Here is a 25559-nt window from a genome sequence, read left to right as displayed (position 1 = left end):
TCCCTTCCATTATAAAGAATGAGATGTAGTGCCACAGGAGAGGGGGCCCAGAGACAGGGAGACTGCATAGTGTAGGTGAGGGAGAATAACGTAGGCTAGGCTGGTGAGTGGAGGTGCAGACAAAGGAGACTGATTCAGAATATATTTTACTAGAGAGTTTATAGGGCCCACTGGTGGACTGCATATAAGAAGTTGGTGGGGGAGAAGGAATCAAGAATGGAGCCTAGATTTGGAGCTTATGTAATTGGGTGGTTGTTGGCTCCCCACCTTACTGAGATGGGGAAAGCTGGAAGAAGAACAAGTTTGGGGTGTAGGAAATTAAGAATTCTATTTGGCTATGTTAAGTAGGAGATATGTACAAAACATGCACATAGAGAAGTCATAAAGGCAGTTAGATCTAAGATTCTGGAGTCTGGGGGGAAAGATGGGAGCTGGAGGTGTCAGTTTGGGTGCTGTATCAGGGAGGATCCTGGCCAGAAACAGATGACACACCTAAGTGAGAAAAGAGAGGAGAGTTTTATGAAGGGACCATATAAGGTTGTGGGCAGAGAGTTAAGGAAAACCAACAAGGGATGGCAAAGCACCCCAGAGCTAGAAACAGAGGGGAGCCATTCTCAGCCCTGAATCTACAGAGTCAAGGGGAAGGAGAGCTATCAGAACCTGGAGAGAGAGGTTGTAGTATAGGAAAGGCTGCCTGGCAGGAGCTGGGTGCTCTGTAGTGTGCAGAGGGGGCCACCACCAATTCATGACCCAGCAGGGAGGAACTCTCCTTTCCCATCCTCCAGTCTCCTGCTGGCTCCTCTGATTGGCCGAACACAACAGGAAACCAGAGGACAAAGAGACCCTTTGTCTCTTTGACCGGAAAGACCGGCTTTCCGGGGTATGGATCTGGTCTTCTTGGTGATGCATGTGTCAAGTTCACCAGCCGAGGGCCACTTGGTGAAGGGGTGGGGTGAACAGGAGAGGAAGTGGGGAGAAGAGCAGAGAGGGTTGAGGTGGAAGGAGGGGATATGCAGTAGGCCTGAGGGGTGTGAAAAGTCCTCTGGAATCCATGGCCATGGATTTGAAGTGAGATCAGTCAGCACAGTTGTGTTTCCTTTACTGAGCTCAGCTGCTCAGGTGCAGGTGTGCGGTAAGGTGGGGGCTTTGCCAGGTGAGCATGAGAGAGGCAGAGATGGGTGGGGAAGAACATGATGCTTGCAAAGAAGTGCCACTTGGCAAAACTCAGCTGGCAAAACTTAGATACTGTGCTCCCTCTGGGTGGGAAATGTGTCTCCAGGACTGAAGACCAGAGACCCCACCCCCACCCCCGCTCCCTGGCCCCATCTCACTCACTATCTTTACCTTTATTTTAAGAATCTAGCTTTAATTCATGAAGTAATCCACTTGATCTTCTCAACAGTCTACTCAGACTCATCACTGTTCCATCATCTCTTTATTAGAGATTTCTTTAAGACCTTGAGCTCTGGGAATAGGCTGTGTGGACTTGAATCCTGGCTCTGCATGACCCTGTGCTTCAGTTTCCTTATCTGTAAAACAGAGATAATAATCATTACTCCTTCAAAGGGTTGAGGATCAAATTCATTAATACTTATAAAGTGCTTAGAATAGCACCTGGCCTATAGTCTGTGCTCTATAAATGTTCCCTGTTATTGTTGTCATTATTATTATGTGTAGGAGCATCAGGTGGGGGAGAAAATGGCCAAAGGAAGTGGAAACAAAATGGCTTCCTCCATTCCTGTCCTTCCCCTTTCTTAGCCACATTGCCACTCAGGGCAAACAATCAGCTACCTTTCTTCCTTCCTTCCTTCCTTCCTTCCTTCCTTCCTTCCTTCCTTCCTTCCTTCCTTCCTTTCTTTCTTTCTTTCCTTCTTTCTTCCTTCCTTCCTTCCTTCCTTCCTTCCTTCCTTCCTTCCTTCCTTCCTTCCTTCCTTCCTTCCTCTTTCTTCAAGATGGATGAACACTGGCATTTAAAGAAATAGTGAATGTGCTGTTAGGGCACAAAGAGCATTGGGCTTGGATTTAGAAGTCCCAGCCAAGCCCAGCACAGGATGACTTTTGGCAGGTTGTTGACAACCTCCTCAATTTGCAGATAAGGGCACTAAGTCCTGGGGACCTCCAAGATCTCTTCCAGATCCCAAAGTCTTAACATTGGTTTCCAACTGGCACCAATCACATGTGCAAGTCCCGTGAAAACATAAAAAGGAATCTAGGAATAGAATGGTCAAGAATTATGTTTCTTTCTTTGTAGTCTTGGTCAAGGGAAGACCACGTTTATCCCTGACATTCAATTTCATGTTGGGAGTGGTGAAGCCAAGGATTTTGTTAGTCCCCATATCCAGAGCTTGTAAGGTTGTTCCAGGGAATTTTATCCCAGTAATCTCCTGTGCTGAAAGGATATAGGCCTCCAATGCTGTTCTTCTAGGTCCTATGCATTCTGTGCTTGAATGATCTTGTTTTGTCTCATCCAGAGTATCTTTGACACAGCCAATGTGCTTGGTAATCACAGCTTGACACTTAAGGTCAGTCGAGGGGATTTTCTTATTGGTTGTTTCCACTGGGTGCCCAACCCTAGAGTGCCCTCTACCCACCCCCGTTGCAGTGCTCAGCTGAGCTGTGCCTTTACCATGAGAAGAAAACCTCCATTTATTACATGATCTCGAGGCTGGAGAGTATGGGAGTTGGTCCTTCTAGTTTGGGAGCAACTATGGGCTATGCTATGAGATGCCAGAAGAAATTTGACAGAGGACCCCTTTGACCCACCACTTTTGTCTTTCCCTGTCCACCTTCCTCCTTAACCTCTCTCATTTTGAAAAGAAATGGGCTTTCTGAGTGACAAGGCTAATGTTTTTATTTGACGGTGGGATTTTATCCTTGGGGCCCCTTCGACAAATATCTGACCAGACGGCAAGCGTTTCGGAGATGGATTCAACTTCCCCACCAAGGGCCCAGGACTGGTTGCCAGTGTGTTCTGATGAGCAGCAATGAATGCCATGCTCAAAAATGAAAGATGAGCCAGCAGACCCAGGGTGTCCCATCAGCAGCCATTCCCCCAGTTCCTCTTCAAAGGAAAGTGTATTAAAAGAAGCATAAACTCAAATTGCAGAATCCTAGGTTTGAAATAAAAGGTCTTGCAACAAACATTCCCGTCTGTAAATGTCTAAACCTTTCAAAAGATGAAAGGAAATTAGTGTTGGCATGTTTCATTAATTTGGCACCACGGTGGAGGAAATGTGGTGCTTGTTTCATTCGGGTGGATTATGAAATGTGTCAGTTTTTCCATTCTCTTTCTCCAGGGCATTTTTTTACTGCAAGGCCTGTCATGATGACATCACAGATCCCAAAAGAATAAAAAAATGCGGCTGCAAACGGCGTAAGTAGTGTTTCTTTCCCCCTCCCCCCCTTTCCTTTCCCCAAATTCGTTTCCCTTCTCCTTTTCCTATTAAAGAAACACTAAACATCAAGAGGTTTCTTGACTATGTTTGTTTCACCCAGCAGTTTAAAGAGACATGAAAAAATGCCTGTCCTTGCTTTATTAGAGTAGAGGATGAAAAATCCCCACCATCAGCACCTTTGGATGAACCTAGTGCCTAATCCCCACCTCCAGACCCGGAAGGGATGCCAAGGTGGTTGTGTCCACTTGAAAGTAGTCAGTACGGTGCATGAGAAGGAAGACAGCTAAGACCACGGAGGAGGGAGTATTTTTGCAAAGTGATTTCCGGTGGATACGGGACCGCCAAGTGTGAAGATGGCTGTACTAGGGCTGAAAGGGAAACTGAGTCCGAGGGCGCTGTCTCCCAAACGGGCGCTGACTCTCTTTCCATTTGGGACTGCTGTAAGGTTTGATACCAAGATCCAGAGCTTTCCCTTGTAGTACCCTCAGACTGGCCCAGGAAGAGAACGTGGCCATCACCAATCAGTTTTATTTGCCATTGCTCCAATAACCAACCTCAAACACCTTTGCTCCTTGGGATAGACTAGATCAGGCTCAGTAGCTTCTGGCATATCCTGTCTCAAATCTCTTCCAAAGCAGCTTGCTAATGGGACCTCTTGAGAAAGATTTGGTAAGTCAGGAACTTTGGATCATGAGCTCCCGAGAAACCAGGACTTAAAGTGGGCGTGCCTCGAGGAGGCCATGCCACTTGGAGTAATTATGTTGCATTGCCTAATAGAAGTTGTTCATGACCTTCAAAGAAAACAATAACAATGATGCCTTCCTTCCTATGGCGATTTAGTATTTTCAGAGCTCCTTATTCATGATCATTATTTTGTTTGATCCTCACCGTAACCCTGGGTAATTGTCAGGGGATGTTATTAATTCCATTTTACAAAAAGAGGAAACCAAGGCTCCAAGTTTAGTGGGAAGATGAGATTGCTAAGAGTCACACAGACCTAACAGACAAGGGTTCAGGCTCACCCAAAGGCCTTTCCATGTTGTGCTCTCAGTGCTCTAGTCATTTTTGCAAGAGAGAAGGGCAAGGCAATGATCTTGGTTCTGAAGAGTAGAAACATAGTTATGAAAGATCGTCCTATAAAAAGCAGAAACCAGATAGAAGAGCACTATTCCTGGGATATGCCAACCAAAGCAAGGCCTTTTTTCACTGCATTCCTAAAGGGGGACACAGTTATGTAAAACCAGTAAGATATAAATATCACTCTGCTGGAGCACAAAGACACTCGATCTCTTAGGCAAATACCCATGGGAGCACTCTTGGTCCAGAGCAGTTTCTGTAGAAATCCTCGGCAGCTGGTTCCCAGGTTTGGGGCAGCTTAGGCCCATTGTTATGCTTTCTCCACTGACTCAACACACATGTCCCCGTTTCCCCCAGCTCTGACACCTTACTAAGATGAGTATTTTTTGAGCTTTCAGTCAAAGAGATGCTAAGCTCTTGAGGTCTAAGAATTCTCTGATTCTGACAACCTCAGGGGAGCATCTAAGGGGGTGTAAGGCCCAGAACAAAGCCACTTCCAATCTCCTGGACTCATTGACACAAAAGGCCCTCCTTACGAGGCCGTCTACCCCAGCACTGCTTAGTTGGCTGTGAACACGGAAATAGCTCGGATAACGAGGCACCCGCCAGATCATATCCATCAGAGGAGCATAGTATCCCAAGGTGGAAGTAAACGAGAGTAACAGATACAAAAGGGTCAACTCCTTTGTAAGGAAACTCTCGTAATGAAGGGGGGTGGGAAATGCAGGAGAGTGTCGAGACCAATTATCCATGACCCAATATCTGCCAAAGAACCTGGTCCCATGGAGTACCACAGAAATTCACTTATTGATTAGCCATCCACATATTTCTGAGTACTTTCTTTGTGCCAGGTGGATTCTTGGTGCCAGGGATGGAGGGGTGAACAAGATAACCTTGCTGTTCTTCCGAAGTCTTCACTTTAGTGAATGGAGACAAACAATGATCATAGAAACTATTAAATGCAGATAGATTCAAATGCCATGAAGAGAGAGGAGACTGCCTGCGGGTATGGGGAACTTGTCAGGATGCTGCTTTAGGCAGAAAGGTCTGGAAGGCCTCCCTTGGAAGGTGACATTGAAACTGAGACTTTGTCCAGGCTGGTAGAAGAGCAAGGGCAAAGGTCAAGAGGCAGGAATAAGTTTGAAGTGTTGGATGGAAGGAAGGAAGGAAGTCCAGAGGGGCTGGTGGGACTGGGGAAAGAGTGGAATGAAATGAGGTCATAGAGGAAGGCAGAGGCCATGATGAGAAACCTGGGTTTTAGTCCTATAATTGATACAGCTATTAGGGGATTTGAGCAAGGACATAACATCCTCAATTCCTGTATTAGATGACCTCCGTGATGACTGGACAGAGAACAGACTCTAGGAAGGCAAGGGTAGAAGGCAGAATGAGAGAGAGAAAGTGTATCTGACCCCTGCTCTCATACTGGGATGTTCCTCGTAGGCACTGCAGTGGAACTCAGCAGAAAGCTTTTAGGTTCCTAGAAATGAGGATTTGGCCTCTAGGGTATTTTTCCACCCTGGTTCCAGGCAAGCAAACAGCAGTTGACTTTAACTTCATCCTGGAGGGAGAGGCACATAATTGTTTGAAATAATTTTATTCTCTTTGTTCCCCTTAAAGCTGGTTCAGCTAGTGAAGTGTGTGGTCTCTCACCATGCGTGGCATGGATTGCCGTGGAATCCCAAAGCTGAGCCAGCGTGACAGGGGTCTTGCCCCTGTCTCTCTGTACCCCCTTCCCTCTTGGGCTTCTCATCTCAAGGAAGCCTCTGGCTGTGAGGTTAATGTTTGATAACAATCAAAATTGTCCAAATATTGTTCTTCCTAATTAAAAGGCCATAGCAGCCTGTGTTACAGAGGGCAGGATGCAGATGTGTATGTGTAAGGGGTGGTCAGAATAAAGTGAATTATTAAACATGAACCTCCCCATGCATACCAGGCAAGTCAGGAAATTGGGGATGATGGGTTTTGGTTGCAAAGAAACTTTGATTAGAAGGAGCTAGAACTGTGAATAATGAATTGCGGGGGTTCCTGTGCCTTTGAGGGCACATTGCCCGGTGCCCTAAGTTGGAGTGGGCAGCTCATCCACACAGTCATTGGTCCAAATGTATTAGACCAGGTATTAATAATTCACCCTAGAATGATACACCTCCATGAGGGCAGAGCTGATGACAGTCATTGGTCTTTACCCACAGCTTCCTAACCCTCCCCTCCCAACCTAGCTCTTCCCGTTCCAGCCCCACCCCCACCTCCCCATTCACCTTGAACATTTCATGCCATACTATCTGGAGAAATACCCAGTGTGGACATTCCATTTCTGGAAATCCTGTGGTAGTATAGTTTAACTTTTGCATTTCTTTCCATTTCTTCATAGCATTCCATCAAGGAAGAGAGTCAAATTCAGCTGTCTGGCCAAGGAGCAAGCTCTCAGAATCTACTATTTACCCATTTTTTTCTTCTGTATAACAAACCTGGTCTAATGATTTACATTTTTTCCCCCAGCCTGTATAAGTTTGCCAAAGGGTGGACTCCCAGGGGACAAGTCATGTCTGAATTGATGTGTTTGAAGGAATTTTCTTGAACTTCTAATCATTGACATATTTTTGATTTATTTTTTTTCTCTTTGCTGCCTTGGAATACGGCCCCTACTCTATTTTAACTGCACACTGGTAGTGATATATTGTGAGTAAAACGGGTTCCCAGTAGCCCGGAGTCCAGTTCCCCCTGTCTTTCTCTAGAAGAGATACTTCTTTTATTTTCTGTACAGTTTCAGTTTCTTTTTTTCTTTTGGTATTTATGTTGCATGTAGCAGTGACATCATGCCCCAACTCCCTCATCCAACACGGTCTGCAGAGTAGCCTGGGGCTGGAGACCCCCCAGAGCAGGGAACCCCCCTCCGTTCATCTTCCCATCCCCCAGCCTCTTGCCAGCTTCTGGCGCTGTCTTATTTTTCCATTTGAAAATAAGACCTTGACCACAGTGTTTCTCTTGAAGGCCTTGTCTCGGGACCTTTAGGGGACACTGAGTAGGCTGAGGTAATTACCACTATAGCTGTAGATGCCTCATCAATTGGAGGTCATTGTCATGCTTGCCTTCGATAAATTAGACCTGGTCTCTGCTACTGAGCCTGAATTCCTATCCTGAAGGAAACACATATGCTACATATATATTCCTATGTTGTGATATATATATGATATCTACCAGTACTTTATATGTAAAAATGAACATTTTTATATATAAGCATAGAGATATTTTATAGAGAGAGCGATGTATTTATTATACGTACCTCTCTATGCGAGGAAGTGCTTGCTAGAGAATTAACTGGACACCAAACTTTGGGATTGTAAGTATCGTAAGCCACCTTACTGGAGACAAGTATTACCACAGTGGTAATTATTTCCTACAGTCTACGAAGTTCCCTTGCTTTAAAATAAAGTTCTCCTTTCAGTCAGTACCCACTGGGACATACCCAGTTCTGCTGTGGGTGTTAGTCAGGCATCTTGGAAGATCCATTTACTTGTTTCAGGTGGAAAAAATGGCTCAAGGACAATGTTCCTTTTCGTTAGTGAGCCATGTAGAAGTCCGAACAAGTAAATGTTAAGTCTCTGAGCCCCTAACTTACTCATAGAGTAGGACCCCTCTCACCCAACAAGATGTGGCCATTTCAGGGCCAGTGTTTCTGTGTGTCACTCCGAGCAATGCTGCCTTCCATGCCACCAGCAGTGAGCGTCGTCAGGTCTCTACTCACGGACTCATGGGAGACTCCATGGAAAACGAGACCCAGCCTGCAGACCAGTTCAGTCCAGTGGTCCTGGCATCTGGAGATATCTCAGCCCTCCGGAATCTCCTTGCCTCTGCACCAGGCAAGGGGGTCATCTGGTTCTGGCTAGTCTTCAGAGTTTGAGGCTCTAGAATGCTCAGTGTACAAACAAAACAAATCAATGATGTCTTGAGTCCGTCACACAATGCCGCCAAGATGGACTCCGTGGCTGCCTTTATTTGCAGAGCACCGGCAAGGCTGGCTCGAGGGCATGTGCCACTCTCATACCTGCAGAGGCGCCTTCTGTACCTCGTGATCCTTCGGAAGCAGACAGAAGAGGGGATGTCAGTCACCAAACAGCTCTGGTGCCAAATGCCTCTGCCTTCCACAGCCACCGCGTGGTGTGGAGGGCAGGATCCTCTAGTTCTGTTCTGTGTACTTAGGCCCACTGACATTAACTAGCTTTTCCTTTCCCCTCTTTCTGTTCTTGGAAAACCACCTGGCAGATCTTTCTTCTCCCTGCAGAAGCTAATAGGAGGAATTTGGCTAAGTGAAGACATCATCCCTCATTTACAGGACTGGAAAGAATGCTCGCTGATTTCCAGGGTCACATCAAACGCATGTCTCAACCCTCTACCTCGGTGGACTTTTTCGTTCCATGGAGGCTTCTAGTTCTAATTTTAGTTGCTGCTGAGCGTGTGAAGAGCAGCATCAGGGTTCAGGCTTGGAATTCATCCTCCCTTCACTGGGATTGATTTTAAACATGTCATTCCAACCTAAAAAGTATCTGTGAACTGAAAGTCAGATATTTTCTTCGTCCACATTCGTCTTCCTTTGAATTTGCTCCATTTGAACCTAGAATACTTTTTCTCTGGCCGTTGGAAAACTCCACCTGAGCTTCTCAGTCCTGCGTTGCTTTTCCTGCCCCTCCCAACCCACCCTGGAAATTAAGATTCTGCAGTTGGAAATTGGCTGGCAATTTGGTTGCTGATGCAGGAGGCAGATGGTGCTGAGCACAGGATGGAGTCCAACTCCCTCTTCATTCCAGGCTTGGCTCAGAAGGGCTAACCGGCAGAGATCCTGAGTGTGACAGCTGATTGTCACTTTGACACAAGGAAAATGCAGTAACCCGGCCACATCTACATCAGCCACTTCTGTACAGGTTTCTTTTCTCGTGATCAGACAACCCTTGAAAATATAGGAAAAGTGGTCCGAGAGTAGGTCTGAGAAATCCCCCATTTTTAAACACTTAAGAGTAAACAGATAGCTTTGATGATGTGCATTAGGAAAATACTTTCATTTTATCTCTACAAATAGCACTAGGAAGTCCTAATGGAAACATTGGACGAATATCCATTCCCTTGTGGTGAAGGAAAGCACATAAAAGCTTTTTCTCAAATTGTAAAAGGGCTAAGCCTGAGTTCTTTGGAGGAAGGTGAGACCCAGGGTCTCATTCTTGGCAACCACATAACCTCTTTGAATCGGTGGCACCGGTCCAAGAACAAGAACCTTGTGACGTGGGCCAAAGAGAAAACGGAGTCCCTAGAGGCTTATATTTCTGCTTTCCCTGAGTTAAGCTGGCCTATGGGGCCAATAATTGAGCATAAAGTTCCAAAAGCCCTAAGACGGAATGACAAGTAGCTACAGTCTTCACACCTACCGGAGACACACTCTTGTCTGTTTCCTGCCTCAGGAAGCAGCAGCACGGCTTTGAGGAGACCCAGCCATCTGCTGCTGAACTGGTCCCACTCTGTTGGCCACGGTGGCAGAGCCAACGTGTTTGCAAGTCGCCACTCTTGAACCAACTCCTAGAATTCGCCGCTTCACCCCGACTGGCCCCTAAACATCCGCCGTGAATTGTAAGAACCACTGAACTGAAATGACACTGCACAGATTTCCAATTTTTGGAGGCACACAGTGTTCCTTCTTGCTCCCTTACAGAGAAAGGCCAGATCTTTCAGGTAGTCGGTTGACTAGCTGCTCTTCCACACGGATCCACTAGATGTCCTCATAGATCTACTTTCCATTACCATTGAGCTCCTGGGGAAAATTCCTTTTTTCTGAGGCTTTGGGATTTGGGAAGAGACCGTTGGGTGACGATTTGAAAAAGAAAATCAGCAAACACCAAAGGTGAGAGGGCACTTTATGTGTCCAGGGAGTAGATTAAGAAACTTATTTCTGGTTTAAATAAATACTGAAACTTTTCCAAAGTTGCTCTTTGAAACCTAACCTTGGGAGTTTTAAGTGGCACTCTGATATCTGAAATTAACCTTATAACCCACATCAGCTCCAGAAAAGGAAACAGTCACGGGGAAATGGAAATAAAACGCCAGCGGTTCTGAATATCCGTGATTCGCTAAAACAAAACCGGAGGATTAGGAAGCCAGAGAGAGTTGAAGGGGATGAGGGGTGGATGGTGTTTTCTAAATCAGGAGAGCCACGACTTAATTTTGATATAATTTTATTTTACAATTTGAGAGTATAAGTTTACACACAGTGTCCACATCCTCTGGAATAGCTCCCACCACGTGGGCAAATTAGCAAACGTTTTTAGTTAAAGCGCTTGTTCATGACCCATTTAACGACCCAGAGGAGGGCTCTTTCTTCCTAGCTGGGACGCACATCCTTGAAGCCTGATGAATCGCTCCACCAGAAGGGAGGTCAGCTGGGCTTACCTGTTAAGAGATTGGGCGAGGAAGTGTATAGGTGAAGACATCTAAGGGGTGGGGGGGTGTCAATGAAAATGGACTATTCCAGAAGTAGAGCGAGAGAACCACCCTCCCAGCCCGTGGCACCTTGGTCTAGACATTGTAATTCACAAAGGTTTGTCAACATATGGGGCTCAATCATTTTTAACTGTTTCTGTCTTGTCTTTGAGCCTCTCACTGATCGTTCTTGCTGGGTTTTTTTTTTTTTTTGTGGTGGTGGTGGTGCTTGTTTGTCTTTTGAGATTTCTATTTTGTATTTGGTGTGAGTGTAAAAATGATGACTGGGGAGGAATGACTAGTAATAGCATGTTTGCTTTTTTATGCATATGCTGCTTTGGAATGTGACTGCTTATAATTAACATTTAATCTTCTTATAGCAAATGGTTCTTTGCTGCTTCGATTACCAGTTTCAGCCTGTTCCTGCATGCTAACAATATGAAATTTTAGAACAATGCATGGTCTCCAGAACAGCCAGCAATAACCGTTGCAAACAGTTCCTGAGAGGCACTGGGTTGAAGTTGTGTTTCCACCTGAAGCCCTTATCAAGTACGAGGTTTAAAATCACCCATTATGATGGGCTTACCTCTGACAGAATCATTTCAAAAGTTATTCTGCCTCATCCTCCCTCCCCTTGTCCTTAAAGACGGTATATATAGAAGAACTCTCTTTCCCTATAAATGTGTCAGATTCTATTATTATATATGAACCCAAAATGGCAGTATGGAAATGAAAACCAGGGACTGTTGCTAATGAGAAGCATAGCATTTCAGAGTTTGATGGGCTTCTCTTCTGCTACAGCATTTGATTAAATTTTTTTCAAAACAATTTATTTACAGTAAAACGAAAAATTATCTTTGTTTCCCTCCTCTGTGTAAATAACAAATCAATATTTCCAGTAAAAGAACCGAGCCAAAAATAAGCGAGCGGTCTACAAGTTGTCCATCAGATCTGGATGAGTGTAAAATAATTTTATTTTTGTGTCTTCAGCTGAAGACTTTTTCCTCTTTCTTGACTTCAACTACTACCGTTTGGGGTGTCTGGGCATTCATGCCATACCTTCTAAAGTCTTCCAATTCAAATGCTATAGTGGAATTTTTCTTTTCTTTTTTTTCTTTTTTGGTAAAAGTTCAGCTCAGGAATGATGTACCACGCATTGAAGAGGGCTGGGGCTGCATGATGTTGATCTGAACAACCAGCTAGCTAGGATGCTAAAAGAACATGTCACTAAAAATGGGAGCCAAGTTTAAACAGGAACGGATCTCTCATTCATCTCCCCCAGTGCCTGTTCTTCACAATCATAATGTTACCCCTGCTTGACAAATATACTGTATGGCAAGTCATAAAGGTCTTAGAACAGGACTTGACCCATTTGAGAGATTTAAACCCCTCTTCCTGGTGACTGTAACATTCAAAGAGGGCAAAACCAGAAGCCATATTTTAAAGTAAGAGTGCAACCATTCTCCACAAAGAAAAAGAAAGAAGGGGGGAAAATGACTTTTAAAATGGAAGGTATGGGCGGCGCAGGGAATAACACCTTTCCGGTTCAGTCTTACTATTTGGCTATGATGCTTGGAATAAATACAAGTTCTTCTCCAATCCTGTGAGAGAAGCAGGCTGGTTCATGCTAAGTGATAAGCAAACACGTTTGCCTGTTGTAGCAACAAAATGAGGCACAAAAAAGCTCCTTGTACTGAAATATAAATTGGCTTGAAGGATAAGGGTGAAGTGTCTTGAGAACCACTACGGTGATGTCCAGCAAGGTTTGCACTTGGTAGGTCAGCACTCAAGTTGGATCCCCAGGCAGGCCAGATCCTACGATATCAGCTTTAGCAGAGCTATCAATGCTGCATGCAAATATAAATAAGATATTTTATGTGGGACCTAATCTCTTACTTCATGTTTTATAATCTCTAATCTATTTTGTCCAATATTTTCAGTATAAAAAAAATTATGATTAACCAATAGCCCGCTGGCTTTCTGGATTTTCAGTGGGTGGGGAGAGAAAAGCAGACGCGATTTTTCAGATTCTCCCAGCTTTAAGCAGAAAATACACCCATGAGTAGCTAAATGCATTCCAACAGACCAACATCTCATATGCTTTTGGTGATTTCTTATTTGTGAACTGCCTTTAATGTCAAATACGCAGCGTTAGCCTTGAGTAGCTGCATTTCTTATATGGACAGATTTGGATATTTGTTCTGTCAAGAGTAAATTTAAATTCCTGTAGGCATCATGTGAACTCACTCTGGGGAAGTTCAGCAGAGGCATCCTCAGATTCTATATTAACATGTAATCGTTTCATATCTAATTTGATGAAAACTTGTCCTAGGCTCTGCCTCATGCCCAGAAATGGATGGAAATTAGAAAGCCTACATATTAGATATTTTGCACCTCGCAAAAACCATTTATTGTACCAAATAAGCAATTAATTGATTGGCCGTGTGTTTATTTTGACCTCCTGTATTAATTGCGCCAGGGGAAAAATGTTGGTTACATTTTTGCTGTCTCTAACGTGCTCTTCTTCTCATCCAAGAACCCGACTGTAATCAGCCATGCCCGCTTCCTGTAGTCACCCACTTTACCTGGGGAAGAAAAATAATACACAACAGCCTTGGGGGATGATAGAGGCGATTTATATTTTCGCTGCTTTTTTTGATGTACAACCAAACTGTTATCAGCAGTCACTCTGCATTTTTTTTTCCTGGGTCAAGACTGTTAATGTGAACTAAGACCTGTGTTAAATCCCTTTAGCTCCCTTCTAGCTGCCTTGCTGTGTGTGACCTTGCCATTAACTACCGCTCTTCCTCTCCTCCATCCAACCACATGATGATAGCCAAGATGTCCATCTACAAGAGAATGAGACGGGCATGTTGTTTTGATTGCGGACGTTCTGAGCGTGACTGCTCGTGCATGTCAGGCCGTGTGCGTGCTAACATGGACACCCTTGAGAGAACCTTCCCACTTTCTTCTGTCTCTGTTAATGATTGCTCCACCAGTTTCCGTGCCTGTAAGTTTGACCCCGACACACGGAGTTCCATGTCTGTGCTGTCTGTGGTATCATCCCTGTCTTGTGTTGTGTGCCCTGTGGTTCTTGTGAGTCCGTCCAGCTGATGTTTTCTTCCCAGTATGACCTTGTATATGGTGATGGATGTCGCCCTCGCTGCCTGTGTCCCCATGTACCTGCTAGGGAAGGCCTCCCTTCCCATTCTGTTGACTCGTTGTGCTTCTGGGAATGGCGTGCAGGACTGTGATAGTAGAGTCTAGTGATAGTCTCCTTCTTTCTCCTTTAAATAAATATAAATGGAAATTAATGTGACAACAAGTCAAATACTGTATTAATACAAAGATGTGTGCAAATGCATATCTTAATAATTGGGTCAAGCCTATCCATTGGATTGGGTTGCAGGGAGGAAGGAGAGGGAACAAGTAAAAGTAGATTAAATTATTAAATCATTAAATTATTTAAATCATTAAATTATTTAAATCACTAAATTATTAAATCATTAAATTAGATAGTTTCCAAAATACAACAGGGTTAAGATGAATGTGAATTTCTTTCTTCTTTTATTTTTTAAACCTTGTCTTTTTAACCTGTATCTCGTTCCTCCAGTGCCAGATTGTGTCCTATGTTCTGGAAATGAGTATTCTAAACATGAAAACCTCTATTGACTGGTGCAGTCTAGGGCTTCCCTCAGAAAGCTAATTCAAAGGAGCATTATTTTTTCCCCAAAATAGAATCTCACGCTTTAAGGTCTCCTGTAGCAATTGTGATTCCAAATAACAACAAAAGCTATAAGCCATGAGCTGCCATAACTTCCTGGAGTCCACTGCATAGGACTTTGAGGTCAGTCTTCTTCATTCACCCACAAGGTCAGGGATGGTAAAGAACCAAAGGTCAGGGTCTAGCGGCTGGCAACCGGCAATGCTGACCTACACCAGGTTCCTGACACCTCCCTCATCCTGGTCCACTGCATGGACTTCACGGGTATTTTACCGACGGTTGCCCAGTGATATTACTGGAAGCCCTAGTGTGCACACTGAGGTGCTGGGATGTGGGGAACTTGCTGACTGACTTGTGCTGGTGTTGGAGGTGGTCCCAGCATGGTGTGCTTATGGGACAGTGATCCACAGAGGCTCCCGGGGCTGAGGGGGCCCTGACGTCACCGTATGCAGCGGAGTGGTATGCCGGGCCACGTGCTGGTGTTTGAACCTGCTGTTCGGGTCTGAGGCACAATCTGGGCATCTAACTTGTAGAGTCACTTGGAAAAGTTATACCTGGGACCAGAGAATCGTCCTTTCTTCTTCACAATTCACTGTTCTTCTAGAACAGTGCCAAGAAATAGGATTCATTTTTTTAAAAGTGATACCTAATAGAGGTTGTATCAAGAGGGATTTTGGACTGTCCCAACCACATTTGCCTAAAATTCTAGGAAGGAAGTTCCTTTCAAATCTTTTGTACAGATGCCACAGTATGAACCTTTACCCTTTTATTCTCATCGTGAGAATTCTTGCTAGTTCCTATGACGTGGCAAGGAGAACTTGGTTGCAACCGCACAAGGGATTTGTTTGTCTAAGGTGTCCGGCAAGACACTAGGTTCAAGACAGGAGCTGGGGGAGGAAGAGCAAAGTGGTGAGCTGTGGTGGCACAGTTTGGCCACATCTTTGACTGATGGCAGTGAACGGAACCACCAGCCACCGGGGTTACCCATCTGCCTAAGGCACAACTTCTGTTTCAGTTAACCACTAGGCTCTAAAACCTTGGCCAGGAATTCAGTGGAGAAAGGAAGGAGCCATTTGGGCTGTATGTGGTTGTGTCTTGGCAAGAGCTGCCCATACCAATCATAGTAACATGTGTGTCCCCTGTGTGAGTCCCGTGATACCCAGCGTGTGTAATTTCCATTTCATCCAGGAAAAACCATAATTGGAGGGATTTCTCAGCTCCGCAATTTAATCCAAACATTGATGGAGGCCGAGAGAAGAAAAACTTAGGGTGGGATTGTCCCATCCTCTTGGAAACATCCTGTGCGTGAGACTGTTGTCCTTTTCTACCTTCCCAGATCGGCCCCACCGTAGAAAACATGGAGCTTTGGGCTGTGTGTGGAAGCCTTAACTGGTACTGACAGCTCAGGGGTGGGGGGGTCGCCTCCTCTGTTTCATCAGTTTCCCCGCCGTCCTCATGCCATCAAAACAAAGCAGATTTCATCCACCCCTGTGTGAGTCCTCTCACCTTTGACCATTAATAATAAGTTAGAAAAAGCCATTCCAATTTGAGCCCCTTTGTGCACCCACGTAAGCCCTTCTTCTCCAATTAAAAAATGTCTATTTCTACGCAGAGTTCCACTGGCAGAGCTCCAATAGCAATCCCTGGGCTTCCCTTGCTGGTGGTGGGGTTGGGTGGTGCCCATTTGACAGAGCTGGTTGACTCAAAGAGCAGTGGCGAGAGTGGGCTTTTCATTAAATATGAGCAGATGTGAAATGTAGAGGGTTTGACAATTAGAAATGGCAGGAGAAGGGCCCTTGAATCAAAGTGAGGTCAGATGGGCGGATCAGATTACTTCTCTTACATTCTTTAGTTGTTCTGAAAATCATTTTGAATTAGTGTCAGCAGAACCATGATGGGTTTTGCCCTTTGTCTTTTATGCTAGGGCCGTATTGTTTCCCAAGACACTCATTAAAGGTCATTATATTATTATGGAGCTTGCTTTGGTCGCAGTTTCCCAGTTGAGCCAGTGTGCTTTGGAGACTGCCTAATTCATTTCTCTCTTGCTTTTAGTCTCCCTCCTTGCTTTTTTTTTTTTTTTTCCCTCATAAGGGGAAAGATTTCCGTTTTCAAGGGACGTTAAATTGAAACACAAAGTCCCATTATGTGTTTTCTGAAGTGGGAAGAAAAGTAGCTAGTTCCCAGAGGAGTAGTAATATATTAAAAATGTTCACACAGTTTTAAAAATCTGCCTTCTAGCAGCAGGGCCTGCCTGCTCAGGGCACCTCTCCTTGGAGGTGTGGCCTGTTACTGAGTATCGGTCATTGCAAAGTCACGTTCTGTTCTGACAGTTGTCTTCTTTTGAACTCGAGAGATGTAAGGTCAGACTGTGCAGACAGAAAGCTCTTCAGGGAAGGACTCCTTTACAAAAGACTTAAAGAAACAGTGTCAGAAAAGTAAAGCACATAGTGACCAGTAAGGATTCATCAAAGACTATGTTTTTGGCAAGACTGAATGGTTCCTTATGGTAGGCTGGAGTCGGTGCACAAAGCTTCATTTTCCGATCGTCCTGGTTTTGTTTCTACTCCAGATGATCCTGGGCGGGAGTGCCAGCTCTTCGAAAAGACACTAAGATGATATGGGCCCAGACGTTTTACAAGTAGCCATGTTCTAGGACCATCAAATATTTTTCAAAAAATGATGTCTAGCAACATACACACATAAAGGTAGATGTAGGTTCTAATCAGTTCCATTTTGCCTCCATGGAATTTTATAAAATAGTGCTTTTTCTCTGTTCAGAATTTTTTCGTGTTGTTTCGGTCTTGCCTGACATCTGATTGCTCAGTCTAATAGAAAGGGACAGTGAAAGTTTGAAGCAGCGACAACATAGGACCCTATTGATTCAAACCTGCCGAGACCTGTGTGACATGATGCCGGCCGCAAGCCATCAGCAGCCCTGGCATGAACAAATTAATCATGTGCTGGAAGAGAAACAGATCTTTAGACTTGCACTTGGAAATAGTTTTAGCTCAAGTACATGTGCGATCCCTCACACCAACCTTTCAATTTACTAATAGTTTAAACCTGCACAATTACATACACCCTTTTGCAAAGTACTGTAGCTAATTTTAAATGGCACGTGACTTTTATTTCAGGTATAAATCTAATACAAGGAGGCATTCAACTCCAATGGTTAAGTTGAGAGGAGCAGTCAAATACCATTAGGTTGAAGGGACACGTACCAAAATCAGTTTAGTGTAATCTTGAGTCTTGTCAGATAATAAACAAAAATCAGCTTATCCCGAGTAGCCTCTGGTTTGTACGGGCAGAGAATTAACATTGTCAATAGAACTAAAGTCACTCGAGTGAACTAATGGCATTTTGAAGTACATAGAATCAGATACGAGGGCAAGGGGTGGAACTAGCTCTAGGAGAATGTCTATAACAGGACACACCCTATACTGACAGTCTCCCTTAACTCTTAAGGAGGGATTTGAGTTAATAAGCTGTATTTAAAAATCAACAGCCTATCATTATCTGATTCCTTTTATGTGTAGTTTTGGGTGATGTCCTCAAGTTCCCCCCAAATTGTATTTGTTTATTTTACTTCTGGGCCCTGAAACCAAAGACTCTTCCCACCACGGCCATCAGTGATAGAAAGAAAAAGGAGAGCCAAAGGAAACTCAGCTTAAATCAGTGTAATAGTTTCCCATGCATTCTGTAAGCCCCTTCATTCTGGGTCTGCAATTTCTCCCATTTTTCTTGTGCACGCTGGTTATGATCTGTCTCTTCCTCCCTCTGTCTCTCTCCTTCCCTACATTCCATGAGAACAAACACTCAAGCAGCCTTCGGATTCCACTCTAGCTCTGCGCTAGCCCTGGTCCACGCTCCCTGAGTTGGCCATTCGCACTTCATTGCAGGACGTGAAAACAGGAAGGTAAATAGGGCCAGATAGCCATTTAATCATTCCAAGAGACTAACGATGTACCTGGGAGGGCATCTTCAGGTACTTTTGCTGGTAGCGGACAAGGTTACAGAAGCCAATTCCTCTCACTCGATGCTGTGGTAGGCGCATTTAGCAATGGGTTGACTAGAAATATGCCTTCCACGTGCTTACACAGTGCTCAGCTCGTTAAATCAGCATTGTAAGGCCAAAATCACGCGTGGGCAAGATCTCCTTTGAAAAGAATCCCTTGAAATGCCTATCTTCAAATGTTTTCACTCGTAATAAATAGGTACTTTCTTCAGCTGAGTGTCAGGTGAAGCAGCTGACTTGTGTTTGGGGACCTTGTTGTGCTCCCCCCCCCCAAAAAAGTATTGTTGAATTCTTTACGGTAAGTATGCTATGAAGAGCCACCTTGTTTAGAAGAAGAGGGACCTTCTGAGCAAAAGGCAGCCAACTTTTCAAAAGAAATCCTTTGAAACAGAATTAGGAGACAAGAAGTAGAAAGGTCAGAGGAGGAAAGACGGAAGGGTCCCTTGTGTGTCACTGGAACACCTCCCTTCCCAGGAGCACGACACTTTAATAAGTGACTCAGCTCTTCAAGGACAAACTAGAAAAGACGTCGACATGCCACAAGTAGGCTGAGCAGAGGTCCTTCTGCAAGGTGACATGGAAATTATGTTTGCATTTTTACTCTGGACGGTGGCCGGTTGTCACGATACTCAGCCTGACAGCTCCTACCACTGGGCATCAGATTCTCCATCTTACCTCCATGGACGAGGACGGATGTGGCCAGTTAGTTCTCCATCTCCCCCCTTCCTCCACTATCTCGGGCGACAGATGCCAGGACCAGTCCGCCTTTCACTTGAGTTCTCTTGTCAAGGCTCTGCCTTGAGCCCAAATCCTGACCTTTACTGTATGAAATAAAGTACTGATGAACAAGCAGAGGTTTGAATTAGAGCAGGCTTGGAGCAAATGTCAAGTCCATCTCTGCCTCCCTCCTCCACCTGCACCAGGAGCCTGGATTAGACCCAGTCTGGAGTTTGCAGTGCCTTAGGCTTTATGGGTCTGGGGAGACATAACTTATTAACAAAGAGTTATTAAATTTTTATCAATTTTACAACACAATGTAAATGCCTCCTATGAATCTACATTGTATTCATTATCATTTAAAACGTTAATTAAGTCAAAGTTGCATTTAATTTCTCTCTAAATGGGCCTCTGGGAAGAGGCTTTTAGAAACATCTGTGGGAGCGTGTGGCTCGTGGAGACAGGGAATCCCCCAGCCGGCGTTCAGGATAGCCCCCTGAGTTGATTGCCATCGCATGTCTGTGGTTAATTTGTTGTGATGCGATTGGGCATCGCCTCAAATTAGTATCAGACCGATAATTGTGTAAAGACACTGACGAGAGTCTTGGGGGGCGGCTGCACGGGCTCCACCGCGTCCTGCCTTCAAGTCCGACCCAGATGGAAATGAACACTTGATGTGCAGCCCGCCTGGTCTCAGTCATGCCCGGGGATTCTCCCTCCTCCTCCTCGGATGGTGCCCATCGCTTCACTCAGATGTTTCCTTCATCTGAGATGGACGTCTGTCATCTGGCCCAACAAATTCAAGATCTTTGCCAGCACGCTCATAGGAAAGATCTTAAGAGTTTGGGATCTTTGACTCGAATTTAAGCCTAGAAGCAATGAGCCTAATGGGAGCCCTTTTCAGAATGGAGTGGATTGGAGATTATAAACAGATCAGACGTATCCGTGAGGAGGGAAGGGTGAGGCTTGCTAGGATTTGCCGAAAAATCCCTTTCACTTTTTGGGGAGTGGTTGATGTTTTTGTCTTATCTGAGTAAAGGCCCATTCTCCAGGCAGATCTATTATCATATTGGCCCTCCATCATGCAGAACCCGAGGCTTCTTAATGTGGTGGTATTAGGTGGCTAGTGCTTAACTTAGATTCCCATGGGGACTAGACTCGGTGTAGTGGCTGATCTTACCGTGTGCAAGGGGAACACAGCAAGGGTGTGTGTGTGTGTGTGCGCGCCTATATATGTGTGTGTATGTTGTTAAATTTAACACATAGCATTTTCTGCATTGCGGACGCGATATCTTTTACAAATACGAATTTAATCCTCATTTTAGGGAGGTAGTAACAGTTCTTTGTGGTTGAGGCAGCGGTAAACTGAGGCACCTATAAACCGTGCCATTTACAGATGAAACAACTAAGGCCCAGAGAGGGTTCGATAACTTGCCTGGGGTCCTGCCTGAGTCCGCAGCTGGGGCTGGGATTCCAGAACAAGCTGGATGGCTCCGTGGGCTGTGGAGCTAGTTGAGTTACTCAGATACAAGGTTGAACCATTGAACCTCTGGTCACCCAGTTAGGCTGGAGACTAAGACCTATTTTCAGGGAGAGGAATCCTGAAGGGGTTTTGTTCTTCATCTGCAACACAATAGAATGCATTCAAGGTGTTTGATCAGGAAAGGGACCACAGAGGCTTTGTTTTAGGAAGTCTTCCAGGGGCTCTGTGGAAGAAGGGGCTGGGCTGGTGAGGTAGTTGGGAGACTCCCCCCCCCCCCACCCCGCCGAGGGTGGGGAAGACCTGGAGAGGCTGTGGCAGGAGGAGGCCGAGGGAGCCGCTCTGAATTGCCCTAGGAAAGGAAGGCGTAAGCTACAGCTGCCAGGACTCTGCAGCTGAAGCACATTATCCATATGCAGATCTGAGAAGTTCAAATCTTTTTTTTTTTTTTTAATTTTGAAGTTCAAATCTTTTTAAAGAAAGTTTAATTAATGGCTCTGAAGCAGTTGAGTTGCATTAGTTAAATTTCTTGAGCTTAATTCTCCCCAGCTGACCCAGCCGTTGTGATTCCTGTTTGGGCTCAGTAGAGTTTTCTTCGATTGGAGGGGAATTTAGATTTTTATTTTTTTTTAAAGATTTTTATTTATTTGACAGAGAGAGACACAGCGAGAGAGGGAACACAAGCAGGGGGAGTGGGAGAGGGAGAAGCAGGCTTCCCGCGGAGCAGGGAGCCCGATGCGGGGCTCGATCCCAGGACCCTGGGATCATGACCCGAGCCGAAGGCAGACGCTTGACGACTGAGCCACCCAGGCGCCCCTATTGGAGGGGAATTTAAAGCCTCAGCTGAGACTGGAGACCTACCAGGCTGCATCCATTATCCCCAGTCTTGGGGTCTCCTCCATCTATTTTCTTTTTCTAACCCCCATTTCTTCTTCCTGCCTCGTCATCCTCCCATTTCCAATAAGACTCACATCTTGAGTGCGTTGACAGGGACGGAGGCAGGCAGCTCCCAACTGTTGCCACGAATGCTGTTGGCCCAGGCTGGACGGCAGAAACAAGTGGGCGCCACCAGCAGGGACGGGTGACCAGCCCCGAAGGTCTTGGCTCAAGCTGCACGTGGTAGCTTCAGCTAGAGCTCATGAAAATTATTTTTCAAATCCGCGTGTCTGGCAATGAGACCTTTCTCCTCCCGTCTTTCTCAGGGAGACAGCATGTCTCTTTACATCTATGGAGGAAACAAATAATAAAGTCCTTCACATCCCATTCACTGAAAATCCACTGTAGTTTCCAACCACTTATCCTACTCCAGTGGAAATACAAAACACATTTCTTGTGAAGTACTGCCACACAGAGCCTGAGGAAGTCACATGGCATATCTAAGTACCATGGCACAATTTTCTTTTCCTTTTTATTTCTCTGTGCACAAGACCTTTGTACTTGTGACTGTACATTGGCCAAACGTGACCCATTGACCTCAAAGGGTCATTAAAATGGCGTGGAAAAGCACTAGAGTCCTGGGCTCCTGGACAGTGCTGGGGCATACTTGCCAAGAATGCCAGCTTCTGGAAGTGGAATGAGGCAGAATGCCCCCTCCCAGTTGGCTGTGTACTGTTTCTCCTCTCTCCAGGGCTTTCTCCCAAACCAGTATGGTGAATTTCGTAGATAATCAGGGAATCCTCCATCCCCACATTTACTTATAAGGGTTCTGCTTGCCCAGTCAGCCATTTTCCCAAGAGGAAACTGTGCAGAAACAAGTCCGGCATTGTCATACCTGCACATTTAAGATCCCAGAGAGCGTTAAAGAGACTTTTTTTGTAAATAGCTAGATGGTGCCTGGTTTGGAGGGAGATTCTAGACACGCCCATAGATTCTTGTTCTGGGGAGACCATTCTTCTGAAGTCCAGCTCAGACAAACTAGGGGAAGGGTCTGGAGACTCAGAGACCTTTCTTCTCAAGAGCATCTCCCTTGGTCATCCACAGAAGGAGCTCTCCTCCCGCAAACAACGGAAACAGCAATAGAGAAACTCCCTTGACCTCTTCTGGTAAACCCGAAGGCCCCCATCCTATCCCCTTCAATATTGCAGGGCAAATACTACCAAATATTCCTAGAGAAAACTCTATGCAAACTCAAAGTGGAAGCTTCTGAAGCAGATCTACATTAGGGATAGTCAGTTGCACTGAGCCGACTTTTAAGTGAAGTGAGAAAGACTGCTTCCTGGAGCTCGAGCTACACAAGATGCACCAACAGTGCATAGAAGGGCATCTGTAGACCAGAGTGTGGACCATCCTCTGGCAGTGAAGCTGACTGCTTGCATTAAAGTGATCTCCACTTTGGCCAATGGCAGCTTTCTGGGCCGGCGCCTGTTGAATTGCACTCAGTCAAGAAAGGACACAGGGACTGCCTTCCTTCCCTCCAAGGTCAGAAACGCAGCATGCTGGCATCCTTGGCTGGGCTTCATGTGTTGGCAGGAATACCTGAGTAGGAAATGGCCTGAAAGATTCCAGTTCAGTAAATATTTGATGAGTGAAAGAATGAATAAATGAAGGGATTCTCAATCATCAGTTGAAGGAATAGGTGGTATGCCAGAAGGAGGACTGCCCAGATCCGTGAAGTTTCCTAAAACTCTCTAAACAATTTATAGCGATGTGTATACACACACACACACACACACACACACACACACACACACACACACACACACACACACATATGATACAAGGAGAATAAAGGGGAAATGTAGCAAGAAAATCAAGGACATAACTGATGGCTCTTGAAAATTATCAACTAGCAGGTACAATCCATATTCTTTGTGAAGGTTAAATATTGGGAAAGAAGATCTAGAAGCGATTAAATCAGATCCAGACTAAAAAAGATCTAGGCAGAATTAAATCACAGTAGGCAAAGCCCTGTCAGAGTATCAAATGAGGAGAGAGAGGGATACCATCACATGAAGGATACATGTGTATGTAGGGCATTTGTCCTAGAAAATCAAGGACTTGTGACATTTGCATTTAATAAGCCTGATCGTTCTCCTGTGAGTGAGGGTGGCACAAAAATACTAATGCATGGGGTAGGGCCAATATGAGGAGAGGTATGGGTTTGCAGAGAGCTGTCTGCCCACCCAAATGTGGAGAAAGATTTCAGGCCACTCATGACTATTAGGATCATTGACCCTGACTTAAGGTAGGCAGATCGAACCCACCAGTGCCCAAGTGGCAATTCTTCCCACCTCAAGGTGTCCAAAGGCTGAGTGTGTCTCATGGCAATTTCCTATTGTCATGATTCTGTTTATTCTGCTTGAGACAAGGAGGGGGCAGAGAGCTTTCCAGATTGCTTGCAGAGCTCAGACTGCACCAAGCATTCATTTTCTTACCTTTGAGTGGCTTTGAATTGCTCTCTGCATTTTGTCAAGGTTGATCTGGCCATTTCTTCAGTGCAGATGAGTAAATTTCCACATATCGCCTATAACAAGTCCAACTGAGAGAACACATCCGATCAGGGATAGCAGGGATGCTTCAAAGCCAAAGCCCTAAACAGGTGTTCCTGGAAAAGCAGGTACGATGACCTGCAGAGAAGAGAGACCCTGTGAAAATGCCTGAACGGGCTTGCTAGGCATGCAGATGGGGTGGAGGAAGGAGCTCAGGTCATGTGGCCTGGAGGTCTTGGGAGATGGATGTGACATGTGCAAGGGACTGGTTGCTGGAAGGGCCACTCCTTCACAGATTTCTTCAATGAAGATGAAGATGGATATCCAATAGGCAGACACCTCCTGTCTTTTCTCAGCTATCTAGTTGGGGATTCCCAAGCCATTCATCTCACTGTGCAGTAAGCTAAGTGATTCTCCTTGGCAATTAAAGCCTGAAATTCTAGGGAACCTCAGAGTAGGGAAAGGGAGGGAAGCAGGGGGATTTGTATGTTTTCTGGGGACTTTGGAAATCATTCCTGGAGCAGTCATGTTTTGAAATGTTCACCAAATGGATGCTCAGTGTGTGCCAATTGCTATAATAAGAGTAATGGCTTGCACATGTATGAGTCTTTATTCTTCTCATTTCATCTAAGCAAACATCAGCCCTTACTACTGTGGGACTTTGGGCAAGTTTCTGGACTTTTCTATCCCTTAGTTTCCCCATCTGTAAAATGGAGGTAATAACGGGACCTATCCCATAGAGCACCTGTGACTTTGATCTCATCATTCCTCATCTTATTGAAACTGCCTTATGACTTTTCCATCTCCACCATGGACATGGATGGTGCATTCTTGGAAGATGGAAGGAATGCTGGAGAGCAAACAAGAGGAGAACAGACGTTGGGGAGAGATGACATTTCTTTCCTTTCAAATTCTATCAGAATTTCTTTTCTTGATGATAGTCTTGATCTCAACCCATCTTTGAGGTCTGCTTGGTGTTGAGACTTCACATCATCACCTTTCCTAAATTGCTTTATAAATAGTCGGGCTCTGCTTCTTGTTGATTTTCTCATTAGTGAGATTGGTGTGAGAATTGGGGCCAAATGGGGCTCAAATCCTTTACCCAGGCCCTGCCTTCCTCCAAAGCTCTGGAATGTTATCAGCATGGTAGTTTTGCTTGAGATCAAATCAGGGCAACATAGGAACTGTCATTTTTCATTTGCTGGGGCCCTTTGATCCCATTTGGGGTTTATTTGTTTCAAGTGAAAAATACGGCCCCTAT

General features: G+C 45.1%; 1 protein-coding gene across 26 annotated transcripts in view; it reads left to right on the top strand.

Moving 5' to 3' along the window:
• Window positions 1-25559, top strand: part of KCNMA1 (potassium calcium-activated channel subfamily M alpha 1) — a 746603-nt gene that overhangs the window by 614044 nt on the left and 107000 nt on the right. For 12 of the 26 annotated variants that reach the window (XM_027596088.1, XM_027596077.1, XM_027596070.1 and 9 more), the window contains one exon: window positions 3297-3373. In XM_027596088.1, the coding sequence (XP_027451889.1) occupies window positions 3297-3373 (77 nt within the window). Of the gene's footprint in view, window positions 1-3296; window positions 3374-7142; window positions 7152-13770; window positions 13945-25559 lie in introns of all 26 variants that reach the window. The other 14 variants (XM_027596066.1, XM_027596076.1, XM_027596075.1 and 11 more) reach the window with 2 other exon arrangements.

Source organism: Zalophus californianus, chromosome 15 (assembly GCF_009762305.2).
Source record: "Zalophus californianus isolate mZalCal1 chromosome 15, mZalCal1.pri.v2, whole genome shotgun sequence".
NCBI classification, from domain to species: Eukaryota; Metazoa; Chordata; class Mammalia; order Carnivora; family Otariidae; genus Zalophus; species Zalophus californianus.
Note: the sequence above shows the minus strand (reverse complement) of the source record. Positions and strands in the feature narration are given on the sequence as shown.